Genomic DNA, 24,540 nt, shown 5'->3' with positions numbered 1-24,540 from the left:
CTAAACTATTTTTGACTCAAACCTGCTCCACTTATCAATCATTTCCCTTTTTCTGAGCTATTATTTCACTTTATTTAGCCCTAGATATGCTCACAAGGATGTGTTTACTCAATGAGGATTTCCTTACCTTCAAAGGTACTTTGCTTTACTTCTGCATATGCTGACACTTCATTTCTTCCTATTACATTGTCTGGCCATCATAATCTTTCACTAGTGTCTCAATAAGTCTGAGAGACAATAAAAAACCTCATGCACTGAGAATAAGTGCTTCAAGAAGTTGTTTTCTCTTCTGGATTTTGGAACAACCAGCCAAACCATCAGTAATCAGAAATATTACTGGGCAGTGGAATTTGGAGATAAGTATTGATAAATTGTTTGAACAGTACTTAAAATATAGTTAGCCTGTACCAAACTCTTCTGATATATTCAAGAATACTGGGTTGGGTGTGCTGGAAATGCAGGAATTACATGTGTCATGTGAGAGATCTTTGGACCTTGGAGGATATAAATTATGCACATAATGCTGTGCTTTTTTGTAGATGAACATATCTTCCAGCTAAAAAGCTTCAATTTATTATTTTTGCTCTTTTACAGATACTTCTTTTGGAAATTTGTCCACCTCAGTTTGCAATGCCTGGATTTTATTCAGCAATTGCTTAGAAAATAGTGCCTGTAGTCAAGGTTACAAGGCAACTCAGACTACCTTCATTACTGACTGCAAAGGTGCTTTCAATGCTCAGGCAAAATTTAACCCATTGTTTGGGATCATTTTGAAGATCTGAAGCTCTGAACCTTTTGATTGTTCATCTGTCTCCCCTTATTTTGCAGTGTGGATGGACTCCTGTCCCCATTATAAGCCTGTCCCACTCAGGAGGCTCTGCTGGGGCTATTTGTGCTCTGACTGGGTAGCCAGCCCCCAGCAGCCTCCTCTGGCTGCATCTGTACAGAACAGCTGGACAGCAAGCTCACAGGCACCTTATCAGTTCTCATCTGCAAGTGTTTGAAAGGCTGTCTTCCTCAAAAATAAACAAATTAATAAGAAAACCCCCACAAACAAAGCAACCAACCAACCAACCAGCCAAAATCCCAACCTTAAACCAAACAAAAATGTAGCACTTTTTAAGATGAAAAACTATGACATTTGTATTCTAGTTAAAGTGGTGTTTCTATCCACTTTCATTCAGAATTGAAACAAATGGAAAAAAGCTTTACCTAAATATATTAATTTTTCAGACAGGTATATAATTTGTCTAATGTACATGTGTACTCCCAGAAGGCAAGTTATACATAAATTTGCACAATTACCTGTATTAAATATTAGAAATCCCTCTTGCCCTGAGAATTTTCTTCCAGATGCTCTAACATAATTACATTCAGTTGAAAGCATCTGTAGTTGTACTTTGGATAAATTGGTTTATTACCTACTTTAAAATCATTGAATATTTTTTCTGTTTCTTCCTCTGTGTGAATCCTTAATTTTAAATTCCTTCTTGCCAGAAACAAATTGAAATAGATGTGCTGAACACATGGATATGAAGCAGTCTGCCCAGCAATAATTGCTTCATGACAGTTTTGAATTCTTCCAGTTCTTCTCCCTTTGGGATGCTTTAGTGGTTTGGATAGCATTAGTACGAGATAGACAAAGTACTGTCTCGAGCTAGATATTATTAGTGCAGGCTTGATAAAATCTAAACATTTTTGAAACAATTGTTCTCTGAATAATTAAGTGGATTCTGAACATTACAAACATAAAATTTTTACTACACTTTTCAGTTGTTAAAAGTTCACGAAAGAATTCTGGTCTTGGAAAGAAACCAGCTTTCTACTGACACTGGAAATAATTCAAGAGCAGAAGATATTCAGGGAAATGGTTCTTTTAAATACACTTTTTGTTTTTTTCAATATTGTCCATTCATAAATAATTACATAAATGATGCATATAAACAAAAGCTTTCTTAAAGTAACTTTTCTGCTTTTCTTTACATTTAACTGAAATAATATAATCCAGAAATTCTCTTGTTTAGATTTCAATATGAAACTAAATGCAAACACTCAGTCTCTAAATAAGTAAATAAACAAATGCCACCTGTTAATAATTCTTGTACATCAGCTAGTCATTGTTGTGCAAAAAAGGAATAAATTTGGCAAGGAACTGCAAAATAAATTCAATAGAGATTTTTTTTTTTCTTGAAAAAACAAGTTTTCTGTTTCACTTAGCAAGCTTTGCTAAAATGTCAGTATTTTTGTTTTTAATGTTTGGACATAGCCAGTATATCATTGATCTTGTAAATCCAGTCTTGCCTTCACAGGTAGACTCAAAACTGGATATAATCCATCTCACAGCAGACTTAGGGACACATGCTTTGCTTTCCTTGTCTTTCTGTGGATGCAGAGGAGACACTGGGCTAGGATTTTGGGGTTTTCAGTCTCCTGATTCTCATGCAAACATGTTTGGGCAGTATGCTCCTAAATAGCTGTACTGCTTATCTGTGGGGAGAGTGTTGTAGGGGGTAGCTATAATTAAACCAATTAATGTGAACATGAGCAAATGGTTATCATGCTAACCCTGTACCTTCTCAACATATAACATCTTTAATATTAATATTAACCTTGATTTTATAGCCTTTTTTTTTTTTTTTGATAAAGAAGGTGGTTGTTTCTTTCTGCTTTGAAATGTGTCTGGGAATTCTAAAATAACTAATTACATATTAGCATAAAGAGTCTTCTTAAGCCAAATGATCACCTCTAGTTGTATTTTGATTGAAGCCAAATTTTTCAGAAAACCTGGGACAGGTTATAAATCATGGTTACACTGGGACCACACTATACTGGAAAAGATACTTAAAAAGTAATAATGAATTACATACCTTCTGTTATACAAGCTGAAAATGTGGTTTAGGAGATGCATACTTGGGTAGCTGTGTTTTCTTCCTTTATAATCACTCCAGAGGACAAAACTGCTGAGTGCAGTCTAGCTGTAATTTTAATACTGTTATTGAACATTTCAACCATGAACTATTTCAAGATACTCCTTTAATAATAGACAGAAAGGTGTAGAATAGTGACACAATAGTAATGAAGGAAGGTTTCTCATATTTAATCATCTGTTTCTCTGGTTCTTATCATCAATAAAGAGCTGCAAAAATTACCTGCACTCCCAGATGTACCATATTTTTCCAGGGAAAGTATTTGCACAGAGGAACACTTTGAAAAATGTAATCTGAATACAAAGCATGGGGAAGAGACAAAGTACAGAATTTCTAGTGCCTAGGTGGTACTTGGGCACTTGGACAGTGCTGAGTGTAGTACTTCAGGTAAACGCCTGTCAGCATTCAGCTATTTTCAGGAATTTATCTCTCTAGAAGTTATGAACTCATTTTGATGTAAAAATGCTCCTTTTGACACAAAACAGTCTCTTTTGATGAGTCTCTTGTGATATCTTTGAAAGATGATTGTCACTTGCAAATTATAAAAGCTCAGCAAAATAAGGCAAAATGTATAAATGTAATAAATGTATGGTAAAAATACATAATGAAAATGTTGGCATTACTTTCAGTTTTAAAAAATAAAAATATTTCAAAATAATCCAAGAATTAAAAATTACCTTTATGAGTCTGGTCAAGTAAAGTTCACCAGTTCAGGCTATCCTGTTTGTGAGCATTTATATGTGATTCCCTGCAATTAGGGAGTTTTCAGTTGAAGAGATAATGTGGAAGTCTGGCTAATAAGTATTAATTCCAGTTCAAGAGGATTTCAATCTGCACGTAGCTTATTAAGTCTACAGCTAAAAGGATTCCATTTTGATAATTTAGTCTGATTTTGTGCATTGGGCAGGCCATTGAATTTTAGTATATCAAGATATCCGTGCACAGCCCTAATGTGTCATCTGAAAATATTCTGGGGAATGTATAATTATTTATGTTTGTGTGCCTCCATTTTCTGATTTACAACTCCTTTTCATGTCAGACAATAATTTGAGTTAGACTGACTCATTGTCTCTAACATGCTATTTTGGGTGGTGCAGTATAACTGCAAAACAAAATGCAGTTTTAAATAACTGTCAAAATGGAATGCATCTATAATACTTTATACTTGGAGTTTCTATGTGCCCGATTAAATTAAAAAAATCTCTTTTACTGATGGATTTTAAAGGAATACCAAGGTTACAATCACTAAATATAGAAGTAAAATAATGGGCATTTATACATTTAGAATTAAATCAGTCCTTAAAATTACAAGTTTCTAATAATGCCTAATCATACTTCCTTTGTATTTTTACTGATACATGGTATCAAATATATTAGTTATTCACATGTCTATTTATAAATCAGACCACCTGTGCAGAAAAAATCTCCTTTATTTGTGCTTCCACATTCCATATGCACAGAAAGCCACTAAAAATAGTTTGCATCTGGCAAGTTGATCACTGTGACAATAAAGGGTTTAAACAGCAAGATGTCTCTCTGTTTTCAGTAGCATCTAGCAATTTTTCTCACACTATGTACACCATTTGATATTTTCACTCATTATGAATGCCTCCCCTCTTTTTTTGCTCTGGAAAACTGACTACATTATTATGAAATTTATAAAACTTAATGTGTCATGAAAAGCACAAAACATTCCTGAGAATGTGCAAAACTTACACAATTTGTTTAAAATAGTTAATGTTTCAGACAGGTTTTTTTCCCAGGAAAACTCTTTTAAAAGTTATTTAGTACCTGATTTTTTAAAATATAATAATATTGCTAAGATTTTTTTCCGCCAACCAAAAGTTGTAACAGGGATGTAATTTGTGACTATGTTTTTTTTTAAATTTGGGATTTTTTGTTTTATTTTGTTTGCAACAACTTTATGTTTGAGACTAGCGTGGTAAAACATTACCTGTAGAGGCCTGCATAGTCTTATCTCAATCCTCTATTTTTTAAATTTGAAATTTAAGGTTCAAACTAAGGAACAGGTTCCCATGGAAAAGACTGGGCATAATCAAGCAAGATTACAACACATTAATCTGTCTTTAATCCCAATTAAAGATATGTCATACTACAAGTCAGATCTAGACGGAGTAGTTTAAAGGGAAGCTTGAGGAATGTAAAGACTACAGCAAGGGATGATTGGATCAAGTGCAACAAGAACCTTTTGCAGCATCAGGCAATCCTCTGGAAAGTGGATGAGATTTCAGGGTAGGCCTTGGAAGATGAGGGTGCTGAGGAAATCACACAAATTAAGAACTAATTTCAGACAGCTGCTACTTAGATTTAACCATGTTCCCTATTCCAAGCCTTGGTGGTCCTGACTGGCCTCACCTGTGGTCCCCACCCACACGTTCTTCATGGGGCCTGAGAGCCCCATGGCAGCTCTGTTTTGTGCACCTCTACCTTCCCTGAGCTATCCTGCAGACACAGTCATTTCTAGTCCTGTCCCCTGAATGGCCCAGACCAATGTGGAAGAAAACTTCTACTCTGGTCCTGTTTCTGGCTCAATTTCCTGCTCTTGCTCCTGTTGGTATTCCTGGATGGACCTCAGCCTGATTCAATACCTCAATTTGCCTTGCTATAATTGAGCAGTGCTCCGAAACTGGATCAGTCACTAACCCAGGACTTTCTCAGGTGCCAAAGCCCCACAGGCATCATCATGTGTCACCCTCGATGCCCAAGTAAACAGAGCAGTAAACCCTGGAAGATTTAAACCCAACTTCTACCTTTCTGTAGCTCTGCTCCCAAAATCAGAGCTTTTTATTAATATCTTTCTTGGCAAAGTGAGGAGACACCATCTAGATCTGATGTCTGGAAAGGTGTTGCAATTTGATACTTTTCTCCCTGCTACAAACATTGAGAGTCTCTGCTGCTCCTTAATTCCCTGCTGACTGTGGAAACGGCTGGAGCATGACTGGAGTGTGCTGAACATGTCCTGGAACTCCTCCTGTGGGGAGGAGAAGCATGACATGATATAACTCATCCATCAGACTGAAGGAAAAGGAGGGGGCACTTAGGAAGAGGGCACACCACAAGGGAAGAGATGTCGTGATTACCACTTAAGCTTACATGATATTCCCAGACTTCCAGTTTTATTGACTTATTAAAAACCAACACTCGGCATTTTCAGCAGTTTAACTCATCAGCTTATTCTGCAGAACTGTTTCTGGAGAATTTCCTTTGTTATTTAACTTACATTAGCTTTTGAATGAATTAATCCATTCTGTTCCAATTCTGCCACTTTAGTCATGTAATTATTTCTATCTTTTTATGCCAAATATCTAGTTTGTGTAAGTCTCGGTCTTCTTGCACTGATTGTAGATGTTGATGATAGTAGCTCAGTAGCCTGCTTTCCTTAATGTTTCCATCGTCATTGTAACTTAAGTTGAGGCCAAATTTGCCAAAAGTTTTTTAAATATAAATATATAATTGGTAAAAAAAAAAACAAACCAAACAAAACCAAAAACCACCAAACTTGGCTAAACCTTATTTCCCAAAATTGAGTGCTTTAGAGAAGCAAGGAATTATTTTAACACTTGAGTGTGTAAGAGAAGCTTTAGGTAATTAATTCACTTTTTGAAGATGCAGGCTTTTTCCACTGTAGACTGAGCTTATATTTTTTTGCTTTAGGAGCCAGGCACTCCAATTCTTCACCTTACAAATATGCTAATTTTCTTCAGAGCTGCCATTTGGAGGCCCTTAACAGAGAAAGATTCAATTAGTCCGAGATGATACCTTATTTCAGAACTGCCTGTACTGCTAGAAATAGGTATAATTTGAACCAGGTTTTGCTTTCTCCTTTTTGAATGATCATCCAAACGTATGCCATAGCCTTTAACCTCTCCTTGAAATCACAAGTCCTTGGTATCAGACTAAGAAGCAAACCTGTAGTGATCTGTAAAGCAATCATCTCATTATTCAGTTGCCATTTTTCTGGAAGAAGACTATTTAAAAACAAAAGCAGTTTCAGGGCACAAAGAGCTATTGTGCTTTAAACTGCCTCATATCCAGGCTTTACTCCATTGGAATGATTCCCCTCCCTACTAATTCCAAAGAAATGACACTTCTGCTAAGGTAGGCACATCAAGTTAAAAAACCCTCTGTGTTACAAACTCTGGGATGTCAATTATTGTTCTCAGGTAATCTGGCATACATTTGGGTGGAGGCTTCTGGCAAATCTCTGCTGCACTGTCTGTGGGATCTGAATCCAATCTTCCTTTTCTTCATCTAAAATAAGAAAATGGTGAATATGTTGTCTGCCAATGTCACTGTTATCATCTCCCCATCTTTTGCTGCATGCTGCTGCTTCACAGGAAACAAGAGAGTGTTGGAGGAGTAGTCTTGGTGTGTTGATGTATCCCCTCAGTTCCCATGACTTGCCCATGCATGGAAAAAGCATTTTTGCACTTTGACATATCTTTTTCCTGACAATGGCACAGCTCAACTTAAGTGCAAACTTATAGCGTTTTTAACTTACAGTCCGCACAGAATTCCTTTAAAGAGAGGTCACCTTTCTCTCTTCTCTTCTCTTTTCAGCCCTCATCCATTATTTACTCAATTCTTTCTCTCTTGGATCAATATCTTCAGGCTAAAAACTTAAACTGTGAAAGTTCAGCTGTTTCTCATTCGTGTTCCTGTTCTCTTTGAAGAGCTGTGTTGTGACTGAAATCCTGTTTTGAAAATATATCAAATATTATAAATATTTTAAATATTTATATAATATATATTTAAATATTATAATATTTGCTATTATTTATAATATTATAATATTACAAAATATTATCAAATTAACCAGATATGGCAGTTCTGTTTCTTTGTTTATATTTAGGTTAATTAGGTGAGGCAACCTAGATAAGCATTCAGTTAGAAGAAAGGATCAGGCACAACTTACTTTTAAGAAGAAAATCTTGAAGTCATATAGATTTTCTTTTTATTTTGGCTCCTCAAATGTACATACTATCAATATGGGAAACAAATAAATATTTTTTTCCCTCAATATTTCTTTTCCTGTTTCTGACATGTTATGTTTAGACATGTTATTACATTACTTGCATTGCTGTTAGCCCAGAGACTGATATCTTGCTTTTCTTGGTAACTACTTTTGTCCAGTCAGTCAACCACAGTCAATCAAGTCATTCAAGGGTCAGACTTGCCAGGCTGTGGGAGCACAGGGTGATCAGCAGTTATTTTCTGTTCAGGGATGGATGCTTGGGAGCAAAACAGAAACAGAACTATTCATGTGTTGCTGAATTGGAGCTGTATATTTGTGTGAAACATACATATTTATATGAATTCTGCAAGGCTGGCTTTCCTAGGGAGAGGTTAAACTGCTGCAGATATCAGGTTGGTTCTTTGAATCCCTCAGTGGTTATCTCTGAACTGAAAGAAGACATATTTTGATACTTAACTATTTATATGTAGTGACTTCAGATCAAATGTCTTGTACTTGTGGAATGCACTGAGAGACAAAACTTCCTATGGCATTTCATAACACTAAACACACTGAGGGATGCAGCTCAATATTCATCAGTAAGCACCACAGAATTTATCACAGATACTCATCTTGCCTGAAAGAATTTGAAATGCTCTGACAGAAAGAACTGTCTCAGAAATGAAAATCAGAGAAGAAAAATTTCTGTGAAAAACTGTGGTTTTTTAAACTTCATAAACTGATTAGAAAATGCATTTCTAAGATGTTGGAAAATTTCAATTCTATGCTTTTGATATATTTTCAACATAGTAGCTGAGTTAAAACTTGTGGAACCAAAAGCAAACCTAGAGAGGAAGAGAAAGCAGCAACTGAAGAGAATCTCTGTCTTGCATTTTTATTTATAAGGAGACAAGCTGTGCTTTTGTTTACAGTGAAGGAGAGGAGACAAGGACATCTACTCTCTTTACTGTTCCACACCTCCTTTTTTAGTCAGTAATGCAGTCTTTGATGTGGGATTGAGTCAGATATCAACAGCAGATTTTACATTTTCTTAGTCTGTTTCTGGGTGCATTACAATGTTATGATTAGCTGACAGCTTAAGTTCTTTTCCACATTGTAACAGCACATTCTTTTTCTCCTTCCCAACACATGCTAGATCCCACCGTGGGGTGGTTCTAAAAGTGAGCTCAAGATGCAGTAAAGCCAACTCATCACGAAAAATCACAGATCAGATCACCCACCTTTGGGAACAGTTCACAAGGGGGGTTTTAAATGTACCCCTGCATGGCAACTGCTGAATTTAATATCTCCCATCTGTAGCACTGATAAGGAAATTACTCTAAAAAGTTTTCCCTTAAATAATTCTAATTGTAGAAATATGTCATTAAAGTTGCTTTTCAGGAAAACTTAAGAACTACTTAATGTATCAGTATTTTGGGGATTAAGTTGATCTACAGACTATGTTTCTTTTAACAGAGAGTGGAATGACTGGAATGACTAGAATTCTAGGTAGACTGACCCAAAAGAAACTACCAAGTTACTTGAACATCTTGACAATGGAAATCGTTATAGTTCAGTTTTATTTTCCAGAAAATAATTATTTTTTTCTACTTTCATTTTAGAAACAGCAACAAGACAAACAGTAGAATAATGAACTGCTACAGTGGAATTGGGCTATAAATCAGGGGAATCTGAATGAATAAAAAAAATAGAAAAACATTGCAGTTTTTAATGACCCTAGCTGGTAACATTCTTTCTCAAGCCAAGTTCACACATTAATTTCAGGAGTTTCAATTCAAATTAATTTCTTTCTTCTATTCTTCCATATAGCAGTGTCATATACACCAGAATTGTTGATTATAAATCTCCTACAGCAAAATAAAAAAAAAATAATATAAAAGAGTAATGGGTAAACTGTTTCAAAAGATAATAATTTATATAGGACATTTGGACATCTGACTCATAGGAAGGAAACTAGTACTCATCAGATGAAAATTCAGAGAATGAAGAATTTGCTTACTTTTACACAGACTGATTTATAGGACTTTAAGCTTATTTTAATTTTGTATTGATTACAAAGCCTTTGCATAGGTTAATGATAAAGGTGAAAACTCCTTCAATAGTGAAAAGGATTGAAAAGATGGATTTCTTCATTTAAAACAGGCATTACTGACAGTGCTGATTCCAGCACCCCAGAGCCTTGAAGTTATAATGAATATGTCTTATAATGAACATGGATTTAGAAACTATGGCCCAAGAAGACAATAGGAATAGATCTAATGAAGGTTGCTGTGGTTCTCTCTACTTCAGACATTGTTATTTTTGGTCTTTGCATGGAAGATAAACCCAAGGTTTTGGACACCTAAGACTTGCTATTTTAGCAAAATAGTTTTAGCAAATATGTTATTTATGCTAAAATTGACCTACAACTTAAAAAATACTTATTAGCTGTTTCAACATATGATGTTATCACTTTCTGATTCTTAAGAATGTGAAGCAAATTGAAAAGTTTTGGTTTGTGACACCATTTGTTTGTGTTACATTAACTCATAAAAGCTTTGTTTTCTCAATGGAAATACTGAGTTCATTAATGTATAATGTGAAACAAATGCCACTGTCAACTTTGAAAGAAAACTTTCAAATACTGGACTAGAGACTTAATGTCTGCTGCTCTTTTACTCTTTTACTTAAAATGACTTGCCAGACTTATGGTAAGATCATTGGTTACACTCTGTTTCTTGTGCATACAGATTTCATAAAATATGCACAGTTAAACATGATATGTTGTATTCATTTCCTAATATATATAACCATGCAGAATTTTCTTAGCTAATACCATTAGACAGGTTTCTTAATTGGTTTCTAACAATAACAGTAATACTATACCTTTGTTTGCATGTGAGATCACTTGCATCTTGGTATTCCCTGTACAGTTAAAATTGCTATTTGTGTTGGTTTGTGTGTTATTACAATAGTTATTAGGATATACAAAATTAAAAAAAAAAAAAAAAAGAATATCAAATTAGATCAAATTGTTTCCTCCAAATAAGTGCCTATTACATATTACAGAAAATTTCTCCTGTATTTATGCAGTTGGCTTGGCTTCTAAGTGAGCATGATCTCTGTTCCACATCACCTTGTGGCATACAGCTCAGGTTCAGCTTTTTGGTACTCAGAGTTCTCCTTGGGATCTGAAACAGGTTGCATGGGCTACTTAGGAGCAGGAATGAAAACTCAATGACTGCATTTCACTGAAAGAGACGACTGGCCAATTGCAAAGATGAGACTTATGAAGACATTGAGAATTTGCTGCTAGGTTTTATATCACATTATAGAGCCTTCCTATGATAGTAAGCAACACTCCAAATTTAAGCGATTTCACTGGCTATGTGTATGTTGTCATGTAACTTAGCTTGTGAGTTGTCTCCTGGTTTCAGCTCTTCTTACCCATATCTTATGGATGTTTGCTCACTCCATGGCTGAGCATTAAGGAACAGGATCTCGGTCACTCCAAAATAAACTCAAAGTTCTGTGGATAATTCATTCCAAGGACTGCTTCCAAAAGGCAACACAAACCAGACGGCTGAATGCCTGGGTTTCTCTGCCCTGCAGAGTCCCTCAACAGCAGGCTTTTTATTTTCAAACCCTTTCCCTTGCCTGGGTATCATATCCCAGAGCTTGCAATGTGTTCCTTCAGTTTTATGTTATGGAAACACCACCTGGTGGGTTGCAGCACAGCCCTCATATTTATTTGGGACACTTTGAACTAAAAACAAGAGAGACAAAATGATAACTGGATCTCTGAGCCTGGGAGAACACTGTGTGTGGCTTAAAAGACATGCAAGGCATTATACCATGCAGAGGAGGTTTGTTTAGCAGTTTCTTCTAGGGATTGCTGTCCCTGAGCACAGCAGGCATAAGCCCTTTGCCTGAAGGATCTCCTTCTGAGACACATATTTAACTATGTAAATGTAGCTGCAATGACTTGCTCTGTACTTTAGCAGGAAACACTTTCATGAAGTACTGGCTTCTCATAAATGTTTACACACATCAGATATTGACTATTTTCATGGCAGTATGCAGCCCTCAATCCTGCCCTTCAACACCAAATACCGAAATCAGAATTTATTAAAGGCAAGGGTTCAGGTATAAAAGTGAAAATATACTACTACAGATGAAAAAACAATTGATTAATATTTCACTTTTTTATTATTATTTAATACTTATTTTCCTACCTAGAATTTCTAAAATGTAATCCATTTGCCACAGCTACATGATTCAACATTTAGATTTAGTTTTCCATCAAGGATATAAAGAATGATGGTAAGGGATATATTGGCAAACACAGGTCATTCAGTGTTGAACCTGTTATGTAACTAAGTGTAGAGTTTGTCTGTTCAAATTCAGACCAAATATCTACATCTGAGTATTACATCTCCTTCTTTAACATTTTCTTATTTCTCTGCATTCATTGTAATGCAAACTGCTGTAACTAACTTTGATTCAGTTGTCTAAACAGAAGGCTCAAAAGTCACTGGAGATGCTCTAAGGTGTCCAAGACATCCTTAAATGGTTTTTGTAAGAGTCAGGCTGCTTTTGGACAAGCAGCTGCATGCCAAATGTGATACTTCTCTTCCCTACACCTAGGATGCCTGTAGGCTGCTATGTTTAACCAAATGAACCCAAGGTGTAAATGCAGGCTCTACAGATACCAAAAACTAAGTGGAATTATTTGCCCCTTAGGTACCATCTCATATTATCTTCTTAAGCTCTTCACTTCAGCACCAACATAATGCCATTTAATGCTGCATTCGGGGTGGTGCTCACACTTGCTTAACATTTCTGATACAAACTGAATTGTGTAAACAATACAGCAAACAGATGAACTTTTCCTCTGCCAAAGTATGAACTTATGTGTGATTCTAAAAAAGTGTACTGAATTGTTTTTAATGGATGTATTTTAAGGACTCTAGCCTTCGCATTTAAAAGTGATCTCATACAACTGATAAAACATTTTTGGCTTGTTGGGTTGTCTTTCAATTAATTTTTTTGTTGCATTTTTTTTTTTGTTTGGTTCCTTTTTGCATAAGGTAAAGGGGCTGTAGAAGACTTTATGAGAAACATTCACTCTACTTTATGGAGATAATCAATTTCACCATTCCTGTTTTGTTAAAATCTATTAATTTTGGTTTCAACCTTTGACACAGTGAGACAGCACCCAAATTAAGACTTTAGACCTAACAGAAAGACACAACTTGATAGGAATAAACACCCTCTTGCATCATGCAATTTCATTATCAGCGAAGGCTGTTTTCTGTGTAATTCATTGTTATCATTGATGGGGCATTGATAGGGCTACACTTATGTGTATGTTCATGTAACTGTAGGTTGCATAATGAAAAAGGCTCATTTGTTCTAAATTAATAAAGTTGAATCCTCATTTTTTTGTCACGAGTCTGGTAGGAAATGGAACTTCACTGAAAGACAAGCTTGAAGTATTAAGAAATTCACCTGAATAACCTGATTTATAACTCATATGTTGCAAACACATGTGTAATGCTACGTAATTTATTTTTATTTAATTTTAAAATCTAGAAATCCCCAAAATATCATTGGAAAAATGCATGGAAATTGTGACATTTCTTTAGCCTTTGTGGGTCAGCTGCTGATTTCTTCTTCATTAAATTAAAACTATACAAAATAAAGGAAAGATACATTTCTCACTAGGTATATTCCTGACTGTTCTCAGCAGAAATATCTCACATATTTCTCACTGTGTAGTCAAATAATGGCAAAACAATGTAGGTTTGTTCCGTCTGTACTACGTGTCAGTGAAATCCAGTGGGTTTTTTGATTGTTTGTTCGTAACTAGTGCCGAATTGTGAAATATTTAACACTTATAGAATCACAGAATTGTTCAGGTTGGAGGAATCTCTGCTGTCATCAATTCCAGTGGTACTGCTCATTTCCATTTCGCCTAAACCGTGTAACTGAAAGGGAGGAATTTGCATTAAATCATAAAAAAGTATTTCCTGAAGAGGGTGAATACTCACACTACTCTATGTATATTATAAAATGGGCATATAGCATATGTTTTCCTTTTAGGGACATCCCCTAGGGTTTCCAAGTATGGAATCAGTCATAAAAACATGAAAGCAGTCTCCAGAAATTAGTCCTTTTCCAGGTACTGTTTATGAGAGAGTTTTCACACATCTTTTCCTCCCCTCATTAAGACTTTGAGGCCACCAACACATGAACTTCACATGGAAGAGTCTTTGAATAATAATAGAGGAGTCCATTGTTACTACTTCTTTTTCTAAGCACTGAACACTCATAACTGTTTTGTGCCATATTTAAAAGTAATGGCTTAAATTCACTAGCTGGAGAATGACCTGACTAACACTCAGTTTTTTTTCTTTCATATAGCTACTTTTCTGTAGAAGAATATATATAAATATTTTTTAAAGTAGCATATGGAAGTTTTCATAGGAACCACTATCTGTAAACTGAAGTATTTCTGAGGTATTTAAGCACAGCTCTATGATCTTCTAAATAAATAGCCAGCAAAGCATGGCTATGTTATGAAACATGTTCATGACATTGGGTAGCTAGAAATAAAAACCTGGTGAAAAAACTCCAATGCGATAAAAGGAGGAGACACCCATTAGAAGCTTTAAAAATTCCAGATGGCAAAATATTGGCCAATCAAATAAAACATTTTGGAAACTAACATGGCATTTTAATTTATGGAATAAAAATACAAGGTAATGCAAAGCAAATACTGTTTTTTCACATTCTTTTTCTTTCTTCTTCTTTTAAATAACAATAAATTAATACTTTGTGATCCTTCTCATAAATTTACTAACAAAACTTCATCTACTTATCAGTTTTACTCCACAGTTTGCGCTTTAAAAAATCCTGAAAATTCTATTGATACTATTTAAATAGTTATTTTTCTTCTAAGAAGAATTTTGCCTATAACTTCATAGTGCAGTCTTTTAGAAGAAATACTCAAAATTTTTTCCCCATCTAAAACACTATCCTATCCTTTGAAAAAAAAAATTTCTTCATATTTGAGGCTCATAGGAAAATCTTATTCCATAAAGGCTGTATTTTGAATCTTCCAGAACATCATAACATGTTGGAGAAAGAGAAATCCAGTTCTCCCTCTTGTCTAAATCTTGCCTGGGTTTGTGTCCAAGGTGATGTTGACAGAAGCTCATTTGGCACCTTCAGTTTTCCTTGAAAACCTGTGTTAGTTCTATGTTGCTCAGCAGACAGAAGATAATGCAGTTGAGGTTAGGTTGCTCTCACATGAACATTTTCTGGTTTGGTTTCAAAGTAGAACATTGTCAGAGGATGTTCTATAAAAAAACCTTTAAAATTCCTAAAGCCCCAGCATGGGCTGTGTTAGGCAAGCATCTACTGCTCTAATGTCATAGCCCATTTTTGCAGTATTTTGACGACCTCAGTAGAAAAATTCTGTGTCAGATGAAAACCTCCCATGATTATAGAACTGACTTTTCAAATCAAGGCTAAAGGTTCTGGCTGAATATTGGTAGGAAAGTGAATGTTGCTGTAGGTACTCTGGAGAGCATAACAGGTCAGCTCCCAAAGCTGCCAGTACCATTACCTCTCACATGTTTAAATATAGTTAGAACATGTTAAAAAGATTTAGATATACTCTACAGCTGTTAGACTATAATGAGATGCTGTAATATTAATCATAATGTTTGCAGGAATTCTTTTGCTGATTACTTTTTGCTAAACCAGAGCAGGACAATGCTTTAAATTGCAGCTATTTACACAGTTTCAGAGCTGATGCTGGAGACACGTCTGTGATACTTGTCAGCTTTGCTTTATGTAGATTTATGCAAACACGGTATTTGGATTTTAATTCCCAAGCTATTTATCTTCTGCTCTGCTGAAAATACAAATTTCATAAGAAAAAATCCATCCGAATCTCAGATGAGACTTTTGAATTTTACCATTTTCCCAGCCAAAATATTAGTTCTAGTATGATTTTGCTACTAAACTAGACATTTATCAGAGATAATTTGAAATACATGGAAAACTTGAATAACTATTCTGTGACATAATTCCAGCTTCAGACATGTGAGGAGACTAAAACCAAACAAGGTTGCTTTATTTCTGGTCTGTTCTGCTAAAAATGATTGGGTATGTCTCATTGCAAGTATGCTGTGAACTATGAAAGTTAAATTCATTTACAGGAAAGGATCACTTCTCTTATGGATTATGATATATGAAAGGTGGTATCTATGTTTAAATCCTGATTCATAATGGACAATACAACCTACTATTTTAAATAAAAAGGACAGCCTAGGTGCAGAAATTAAATCTATAGTTATACTTATTAAGGCTACCTTAAAAACCCCAGCAACATAGCATAGTTATGTGCAAATAGGCTATTTGTAAAGAGTGTTTTTATTTTTACAGATTTTTTTTTCACCAGATGATATCTACATATATTTTTGGACTTTTTATTTCAATAAAGTCAAAGTGTGGCATCAATTTATGGGACTGAATAGGTGAGAGTTTTGCTGTATGATTACACTATAATTCCAACAGTGTATTCATTTAAGATCAAAGATTATACATAATGATTTATAGCATTTTGATTGATCAAAGGAAAATATATAAGTAGGTTTGAACATTCTTTTTTTTTATACCACTGCTTTCATGGGAACTTCCAAAGTCTGCAGTTTTCATTTGAGGCTGAAAAGAAAAAAATCTCATCAAAGGAAATCTCTATCTTCGATAATACTGTGAATTAAATTTTCACTAGAAATTGCACCTGACCGTCCAGTCATTGATTACTATCTAGTCACATTGTCTTCAAAATCAAAACATATCCAGTGGAAGCTGGTTATTTCTTCACCCTCAAGATCTAAGAATATTTTTCATTTTTATATTAATTAGCTTTTATGTTCTGCATAAGGCCAAATCTTAATATATCTGTAAATACACTGGAAAAATCTACATTTTTATACCTATAGCACTTGATGAACTGCATTGTTTTGTAGGTGAGAGTTGAATTTTTCACAGTTTACTGAAATTAGTCTTTTTAAATGTGAGAAGACCTTACTAAAACTTTGGAGAAATTACAAAACCAATTTTATTTTGCTTTTGCTCTATTTAAAAATCTTCCTTAAAAAACCCCCTCAAGACTACAAATACTTGATATACCTTGATGATCCATTCAAAATATTTTCATTGAAGCATTGGTTGACTGGCATTTTTCTACACAGATTACTGAAAGTACATGATGAAGAAAACTTTTATTCCCTCATTCTAAACATCTGTTGTGTCACTCTTCCTTCTTGTATGTCCATTGGAATTATACTCATACAGCTAATTTTCACAAATTCCAGGCAAGAGAATGGGATTGATAAATCCTTTTAAAATACCAGGGTACATTGTACGGCAGCAAAGAAGATTAATTTATTCTAGCAGGTTTTACTCATAAAGCATCCAACAGGTTTTTTCAGACAGCATGTTTGACTTCAGCTGGCTTTTTTTCAAGGGTGCAGGAAGGATATTTGAGTACATGAGAAGAAGTCCACAAAAAGCAGCTTTCAAGCTGCTTTTAGAGAAAAGAGTACTTTTAATGCAAGCACCAAAAAAATTGCTCTTTTAAGAATGACTGTCCTCTGCAGCTTCTGTTAAACCAGCTTAACAAAGAAGATAACACCATGACTAAAATATTTATACTTTGTTATAGTCACTTTGAATAATAAAAAAAAAAAGATTCACTAGTTTAGTCATCTTTCTTATGATACAGAAAGAAGCACCTAAACAATGAATACTGTTGCAGAAACTCAGACTGTAAAATCAATATACCAGCTCAGTAGATCTGAGCTTCTTTCTAAAGCTGCTGTTCCAGCAGTAGTTTACCTTCTGAATTATATATGTATTGACCTAATTACATAAATATTGACTTTGCTTTATATGAAGCTTTTTTCAGTCTCGTTGTAATTACAATGTCAATATTTGTTGTGTGTAATAACACTGAATTTAGACTTGTTAATTTTGATTGATAGTGGCATGCCACAAGTTATTATATGGGATAAGACAGTCTACAAACATGCATAGGAGATCCCAGCAGCTGACAATCCTACCAAATTTCAGTGTGTCTTCAAGACCTTCTGTTTCCGATGTTTAACCAGGCAGAGGAAATACAATGGGTGATTACATCCTTGCTCCATATGAGTACGCTTGTGAGGTGGAGAAATATCTGCCCTAGTAAAAATAAATAAATAAATAAAGCACAAATATTCAGCTGGGAACTCAATAAAAGGGTTCCTGTTTAAAATTAGCTTTAGAATTTTTCCTTACAATGTTGTAAAATCTGTTTAAATTGTGCCAAAATTGAGGTTCTATATAGCAATAACTATATTTTTCTGCATACCTTCCATGAGTTATACATTATTTTGTATAATAGTGGGACTCAGACACAAGAACTTTCCCATTAAATTATTTCCTTACTTCTTCAAATCCAAGAAAGATGTGAGCAGTGGATTTTTAGGTCCTACTGGGACTTGCAAAACTGTTCAGTTCAGCCTGCAAGTGTTTGTTGAGATATATTTCTAAAAGAACAACTTTGTTCAGAGCTGGCAGACCTCAGAAGTGCTTTCAACGATGAAAAGCCATATAGTAGAGTGCATATTTCTAGATGCAATTATAAAGCATTTGAATTTGGCAGTAACATGAGAATTAGAAACCAAACTGTGACAGTCTGTGTGCTGAGGATATTTAAATTTTTTCTAGCTTTAATATGTTGCCAGTAGTGACAAGGCATGCATCATACTGTATTTTCTTATTTGTCTCAGCAGGGATGCCAGACAAGACGAACCTCAGTGACGTAAAGCAAATCCATCAAACCAACGATGGCAGCACTTTAGACACAACTGGAGCAGGATGTACAGCAATGCCTGATTATATGACATTTATGCTGATTAGTTTGGTAATGCTGTTTCTCAGTCTTTGGTAACTGCTTATTTCTGGCTTGATATATGTATCTCATTGTCATCTATTCATCCCCCACTTACAAGTATGGAATAAGGGATCTGGTGAATATAGCAATATTTATGGTAACCTGTATAAGATCAGCCAGTGGTCTTAGCCCTGAATATTAACAAAGAGTTTTGTGTAATATTTTACCTGTGTTTTGGGGTTGTGGTTTTTTAACACATGTATAGTCATAAAAAGTCCTGTTTTCTTTATTTAATATTATATGTTGAAAATAAGTTGTCTATGATAATCTTTCTCTTAAAAGCAATTTGTAAAAAAGAAAGTATCGCCAAGTTTGAAATGGTCTCTGGAGACCATCTGGGGCAATCCTGTTCTCATAGCAGACTCACTGCAAGCTTCCTAAGACCAAGTTCAGTTGACATTGGAATGTCTCCAAGGAGGGAGACTTTACTGACTCCCTGGGTGAAATGTTCTACTGCTTCAACACTCCTAGCAGCTGTGTTTTAGCTATTGCATTTTGGTTTGTGCCTCTTGCCCATTGTGCCCACTGAGTCCTGTCATGGCACCATGGGCAAGAGTTTGGCTCCACCTTCTTTGCTCCCTTCATCAGGTATTTATACAGTTTCAAAAGATCCTGCTCTGCATCTTCTCCAGGCCAAACAGACCCAGCTGTCTCAGCCACTCCTTGCATAAGATTTGTTCCCATACCTTAAAAATCTTCATGGCTCTTTGCAGGAATCCATTCACCATGTCCATGTCTCTCTTGGCACTGTCTTTGAGAGCCCAGACCTCAATATAACACTTGGATGTATCTCACTAGTGGAGAACAGAGGGGAAGGATCACCTTCCTTGGCCTGCTGATATTTTTCCAGATTCAGCCCAGTAGTTGGTTATCTTTGCTGTGAGGGCACAGTATGGGCTCTTCTTCACCTTGGTGTCCATTAGGACCACAAGCTCATTCTCTGTAAAGATACTTTTCACCCAGCAGGCACCAACCTCTACAGGTGTATGGGATTATTCCTCCCCAGAAGGAAGATTTGGCATTTCCCTTAAACTTTCTGAGATTCCTATCAAGCCAATTCTTCAATCTGTCAGGGTGCCTCTGAATTCAAAATTAATTTTGTAGTTCAGAAAAGCCTATATGTAAGATAATAAATGCCTATATGATAGCTGCATTTTATCCAGCAAGTTTATAAGATTCAGTGTTGGATTAAGGTATCTTAACATGTATGTCAATATATAGATATTTACATGTGTTCTCTTTAGACAGTAACTGTAGTCATTGGATTCTATTACTAAAATAACAACATGTGCCAGTTGTGGTGCTCAGAAAAACCCCACCTGGTGCCCACTGCTGTTCTGAATGGCCTCAGGTCTTTCTCTGGGCAAGTGGCCACAGCTCTTTCTCAACACAGTCAGTGATGCCCAACTCCTTTTTCAGCTTATATAAAGACAGACACCCAAAAAAGTAACTCAAGTTGCCTGAAAAAAAAAAAAAAAAAAAAAAAAAAGGTTGGTGCCATCTAGGATTTTTTGGAGTGGCTAAGACTTCCTCAGGGGACTGACATACATGATGCAGAACTCGTGGGATGTTCCAGAGTCTTCTTTAAATGGAAGCCATGGGAAGTGGCAGCTGGCAGCTAAGTGGGACATCCTCGACTCAGACAGATCTAGACATTCACAAGTGGGCCCACGAATCATACACCAAACCTTCATCAATATTGTTGGTAGTTCAGAAACCTGGTTGGAGTCATGACACATGAATGCAAACAAGAATCACAACAATTCCACCCCAAGTTCTTGTGTTTCAGAAAATAAGACAAGCAAAATTGTCCCACAGCACTAATGATACATTATGTTTTATATTTACTGTTATAAAATTTGATTGTTCTGCCATGTTTAATTCCTGTTTCTTTCAACCAGGAAGAATTTAAGAATATTTTATAGTTATTTCTCCTGTAGCGTATTTTATAAGAGGAAAATAACCCAAAAAAACAAACCTGTAGAGTATTGTAGGTATTCAGGCAGTAACTAGAATTATTTCTAGACAAAATATGTTACTCTTATATGAGACTCATATTAAAAAAATATACATAAGTTATTTTATTCCCAAATGTATATGCTAGTCATTAACACACACAGTATAACATACAGTATAACAAATACGTAAACAGATCTTAAAGTCAGAAAAGCAAGTGAACATTCCTCTAACAATTCCATGCCCAGATAAACATCATTATTAGACATGTGTGCCAGTGTGTACATTTTGCTTGACCTCAGTTTTCCATTGCAGATTTTGTAAATCAATCTTTCAAATTCACTTGTCTTCTTTACTTGAAATTATGACATTGGTAAATCAGGGAAAGAAAATGTGAATTAATTCTTTTCTTTGTAATGTCACCTCACACTAGTAATCAATTCAGTTTGGCAACTTTTTTTGAACAATGGCCAGTATCAGTCACTTTAATGAAAATAGAATAAAACTTTGAAAAGGTGACACAGAAATGCAGGAAAAAATCCACAATCATCCATTACCCAGAATTTTATTTATATACTGAATTTGTTTCCATTCCTAACTTCTGTGTGTTGTTCAAGATCTTACAAAGACAGATAGTCCAGGAATAGTAGTTTGTTCTATAGAATCTAGGAAACACATCCTTCATTTTCAAATGCTGATAGTAATTGGTCCTAAGACCTCCTCGGGTCTATGTGAATTGCTAGTCTGTAATACTCCTTTCCTTTGGTTTTCTTGGCCTATTCTTATTATCTTCAACACTGTACCCATGCAGAATAATTTCTAACATTCCTTTTGGAGTGGAAAATTTGGTTTCTCTTTTCCAGACACATATGCACAACCTAGTAGCGATATGAATAATAGTAGCAGGTCTGGAAATTTCTCTTTCACTACTCTGCCATGAGACCTCATTCACCCTCCTGTTCCATCTATCTCCAGGCATCACTACACACTCCACATCATTGCTCAGACTCATGTCTGCCAGGTTACATCAGGATTTTTTCATTAAATCTACCATGCTATGAAGAAATATTCTACTTTCTTAAAGAACTATTATATAATTATTAAAACTGGTCAGAGCAAGGAGAAGAGAAGCAAGGCTCTTTGACAATCTGTCCCAAGGTCACCTTGCAAGGGAGGTACCATTGCATGAAACTGTGGAAACCTACAGAATGTTGTATAGCTCCACATTTGGAAGTCAGGGGTAGAAAAAAATCCCCAGTGTTGCTGTGCTATGCTAAAGCAATGGACAGAGGAAAAGCACTAAATAGAAACATGAAGAATGTTTTAGAAAAGCCAAGATGAAGAACACGAAAAAAAAAAAGGTTAAAGTGGAGATTGTGATAATGGACTATAATACCACCTGTATCCACATAAAATGATGGACTGCACACAGTATGTATGTGAGTCAGTCTGGGTCAATTGCCTGGGAATGCAGAAGGTTTTCCAACATGAGGTTGCACAGGCTGCACAGGCTGCCTCTGAGCTCTTTAGATTACCTCAAAAATGACATGTAGGTCTTCTTTCCTCTGTTTCCTTTCATTTGTTTATATTGAGGTATTTTTAACAGTCTAAATCTTCTTCATATTTCCTAGAACATTTGGTAAATAAGATTTCGGCTTTATTTTGCTGAAAGTACCCGGCCTTGGTACTTTTTTTTTTTTTTTTTTTTTTTTTAATAGAGACCATAAAATAAGAGAGCTTTGTAAGGAATAATTTCTTAGAGGATAGTCTGGTTACTCACAATGGAATTCCAAGAAAGGAATAATTCAAAAAACCACAATATTTCAAAAATCCATAATATTTTTAATTTGGCAAAATAAGGATATTCCTGTTCTACCCTGAAATCAAGGGTGGCCCTATAGGAGGCACACACCCATTTGTTAGGGAAGCCTGCTGCCCTCTTGGGTACTGTGCTCAATCATTTTCTGTTACTGGTTTTTTCAGGAAGCCCGAGGTCAATCTAGAAAGATTGAGGTGGCAAAGTGTGTCCAGAGAAGTGCAAGCAACTGGTGATAAGTCTGGAGTGTCTGAGGGAGCTGGGATTGTTTGACCTAGAGGACAGGAGGCTCAGAGGAGACACAAACACAACACAAATACCTGAGAAGAGGTTGTACAATGGTGGGGATTGGTCTCTTCTCCCAGGCAACCAGTGACAGAATGAGAGGACAGAGCCTCAAGCTGTGCCAATAAAGATTTAGATTGTATATCAAGACTAATTTCTGCATAGAAAGAGTTGTTACACATTGGAATGGACTGCCCAGTGAGGTGGCAGAATCACTATCCCTAGAGACATTTAAAAGACATGGAGATGTGACACTTAGTGACATGGTTTAGCGGCAGACTTGGCAGTGCTGGGCTGGACTTGAGGATCTTAAGGTTCTTTTCCAAACTAAATTATTATATAATTCTTGGCTTTCCATTTCCATTTTCTGTAGATGTACTTGTGTTGTTAAATGTTCTTGTATTTTCTGGGGTAAAGGTACTGACTGGATCACTTATTCTCATAACTAATGTCCTAGCACTTTAAATAAACATTTCAAGGTGACAACTTTTCCTGTGTGTGCCTGGTGAAAAAGAAGCACCTGTTTCCTTGGGAAGCAAATATCATTGTTCCTTTCATGACTAATAAAATATGATGCATAATTACAGCTATGTAAAAGGTTATCTTTTTATTTCTCTCTTCTATAGATAGATATGCTTATAGCTTCCTTACTCCTCTGTACCTGTATATTTATATTCTAAAATAATATTCTTTATAATAATATATATAATAATATTCAGATTATAACAGGGTTTAGATTAACCTATTGAAGATTTCAGATTAACTTTATTATTTCCAGATCATCTTCTCAGGATAATGAATTAAAATATGTAGTTAAAGTTATCTGTATTTATTTTCCTTTATGTTCAGTTCTTCTCTGAAATAATTGTGTAAGCATTCATTTTTTTAGAAAATTATGTGCTTTTCTATGTGCTCTGAGTCATAACTAATTATAATAGGAATTAAAATATTTTTTTTCTAACCATATTATACTAAAAAGCTAGTGACTCTATAAAAATCCAGACTTTGTTCTTGAAAATCTCATCAAAATATTGATTAAGTTTTCATTTTCTCTTCATGGTGATACATGAACAAATTTTGGGGGGAAATATTTGCGTTTCAGGCAGGGAGAAACTTTGTCTTCCTATTTACTTTAGTACTTCTAATATGAAATGCTGCAGACAGTATACCTGGTACCCCACGAGGCTCTTTTCCAGTTCACATTGAGGAGGTGGCTCATGCTGAGATTGTGTTGCTGGGAGGGCTCGGTCGATGCATCTCACCCCTCACAGTGCACAGGGCTTGCTAAGATCACCTGCTGTGCATGCCTAATTTAGGTGCCACTACCAAGTCTCCCCAGGTTTGTCAAGCAGCACAAATCAATTGTTAGTCTCTTGAATGTAAGTCATATGGAGGTCTTTCTCTGTGGCAGTTTCACATTTTCCTGCTCCTCTCAATGTCACTCTCCCATTTGAGCTGGTACAAGAGTTTACAGGATCATGCAGTGAAACTGGTCAGGGTAATTCTGACTCAAAGGATCTCCTTGATACGGTTCACCTTGCATCTCCAAAGACAATGCCACTGGTAA

The 24,540-nt window shown here is 35.5% G+C and overlaps 1 protein-coding gene across 1 annotated transcript in view; it reads left to right on the top strand.

Annotated features, from left to right (window-relative positions):
• The window catches only part of GPC5 (glypican 5), a 569,474-nt gene extending 545,916 nt beyond the window's left edge, over positions 1-23,558 (top strand). Inside the window, exon 8 of the mRNA XM_079303054.1 lies at positions 18,756-23,558. Coding sequence (XP_079159180.1) covers positions 18,756-18,913 — 158 coding nt within the window. The 3' untranslated portion in view covers positions 18,914-23,558. The remainder of the gene's footprint in view (positions 1-18,755) is intronic.
• The last annotated feature ends 982 nt before the right edge of the window (positions 23,559-24,540 follow it).

Source organism: Erithacus rubecula, assembly GCF_903797595.1.
Source record: "Erithacus rubecula genome assembly, chromosome: 1".
NCBI lineage: Eukaryota > Metazoa > Chordata > Aves > Passeriformes > Muscicapidae > Erithacus > Erithacus rubecula.
Note: the sequence above shows the minus strand (reverse complement) of the source record. Positions and strands in the feature narration are given on the sequence as shown.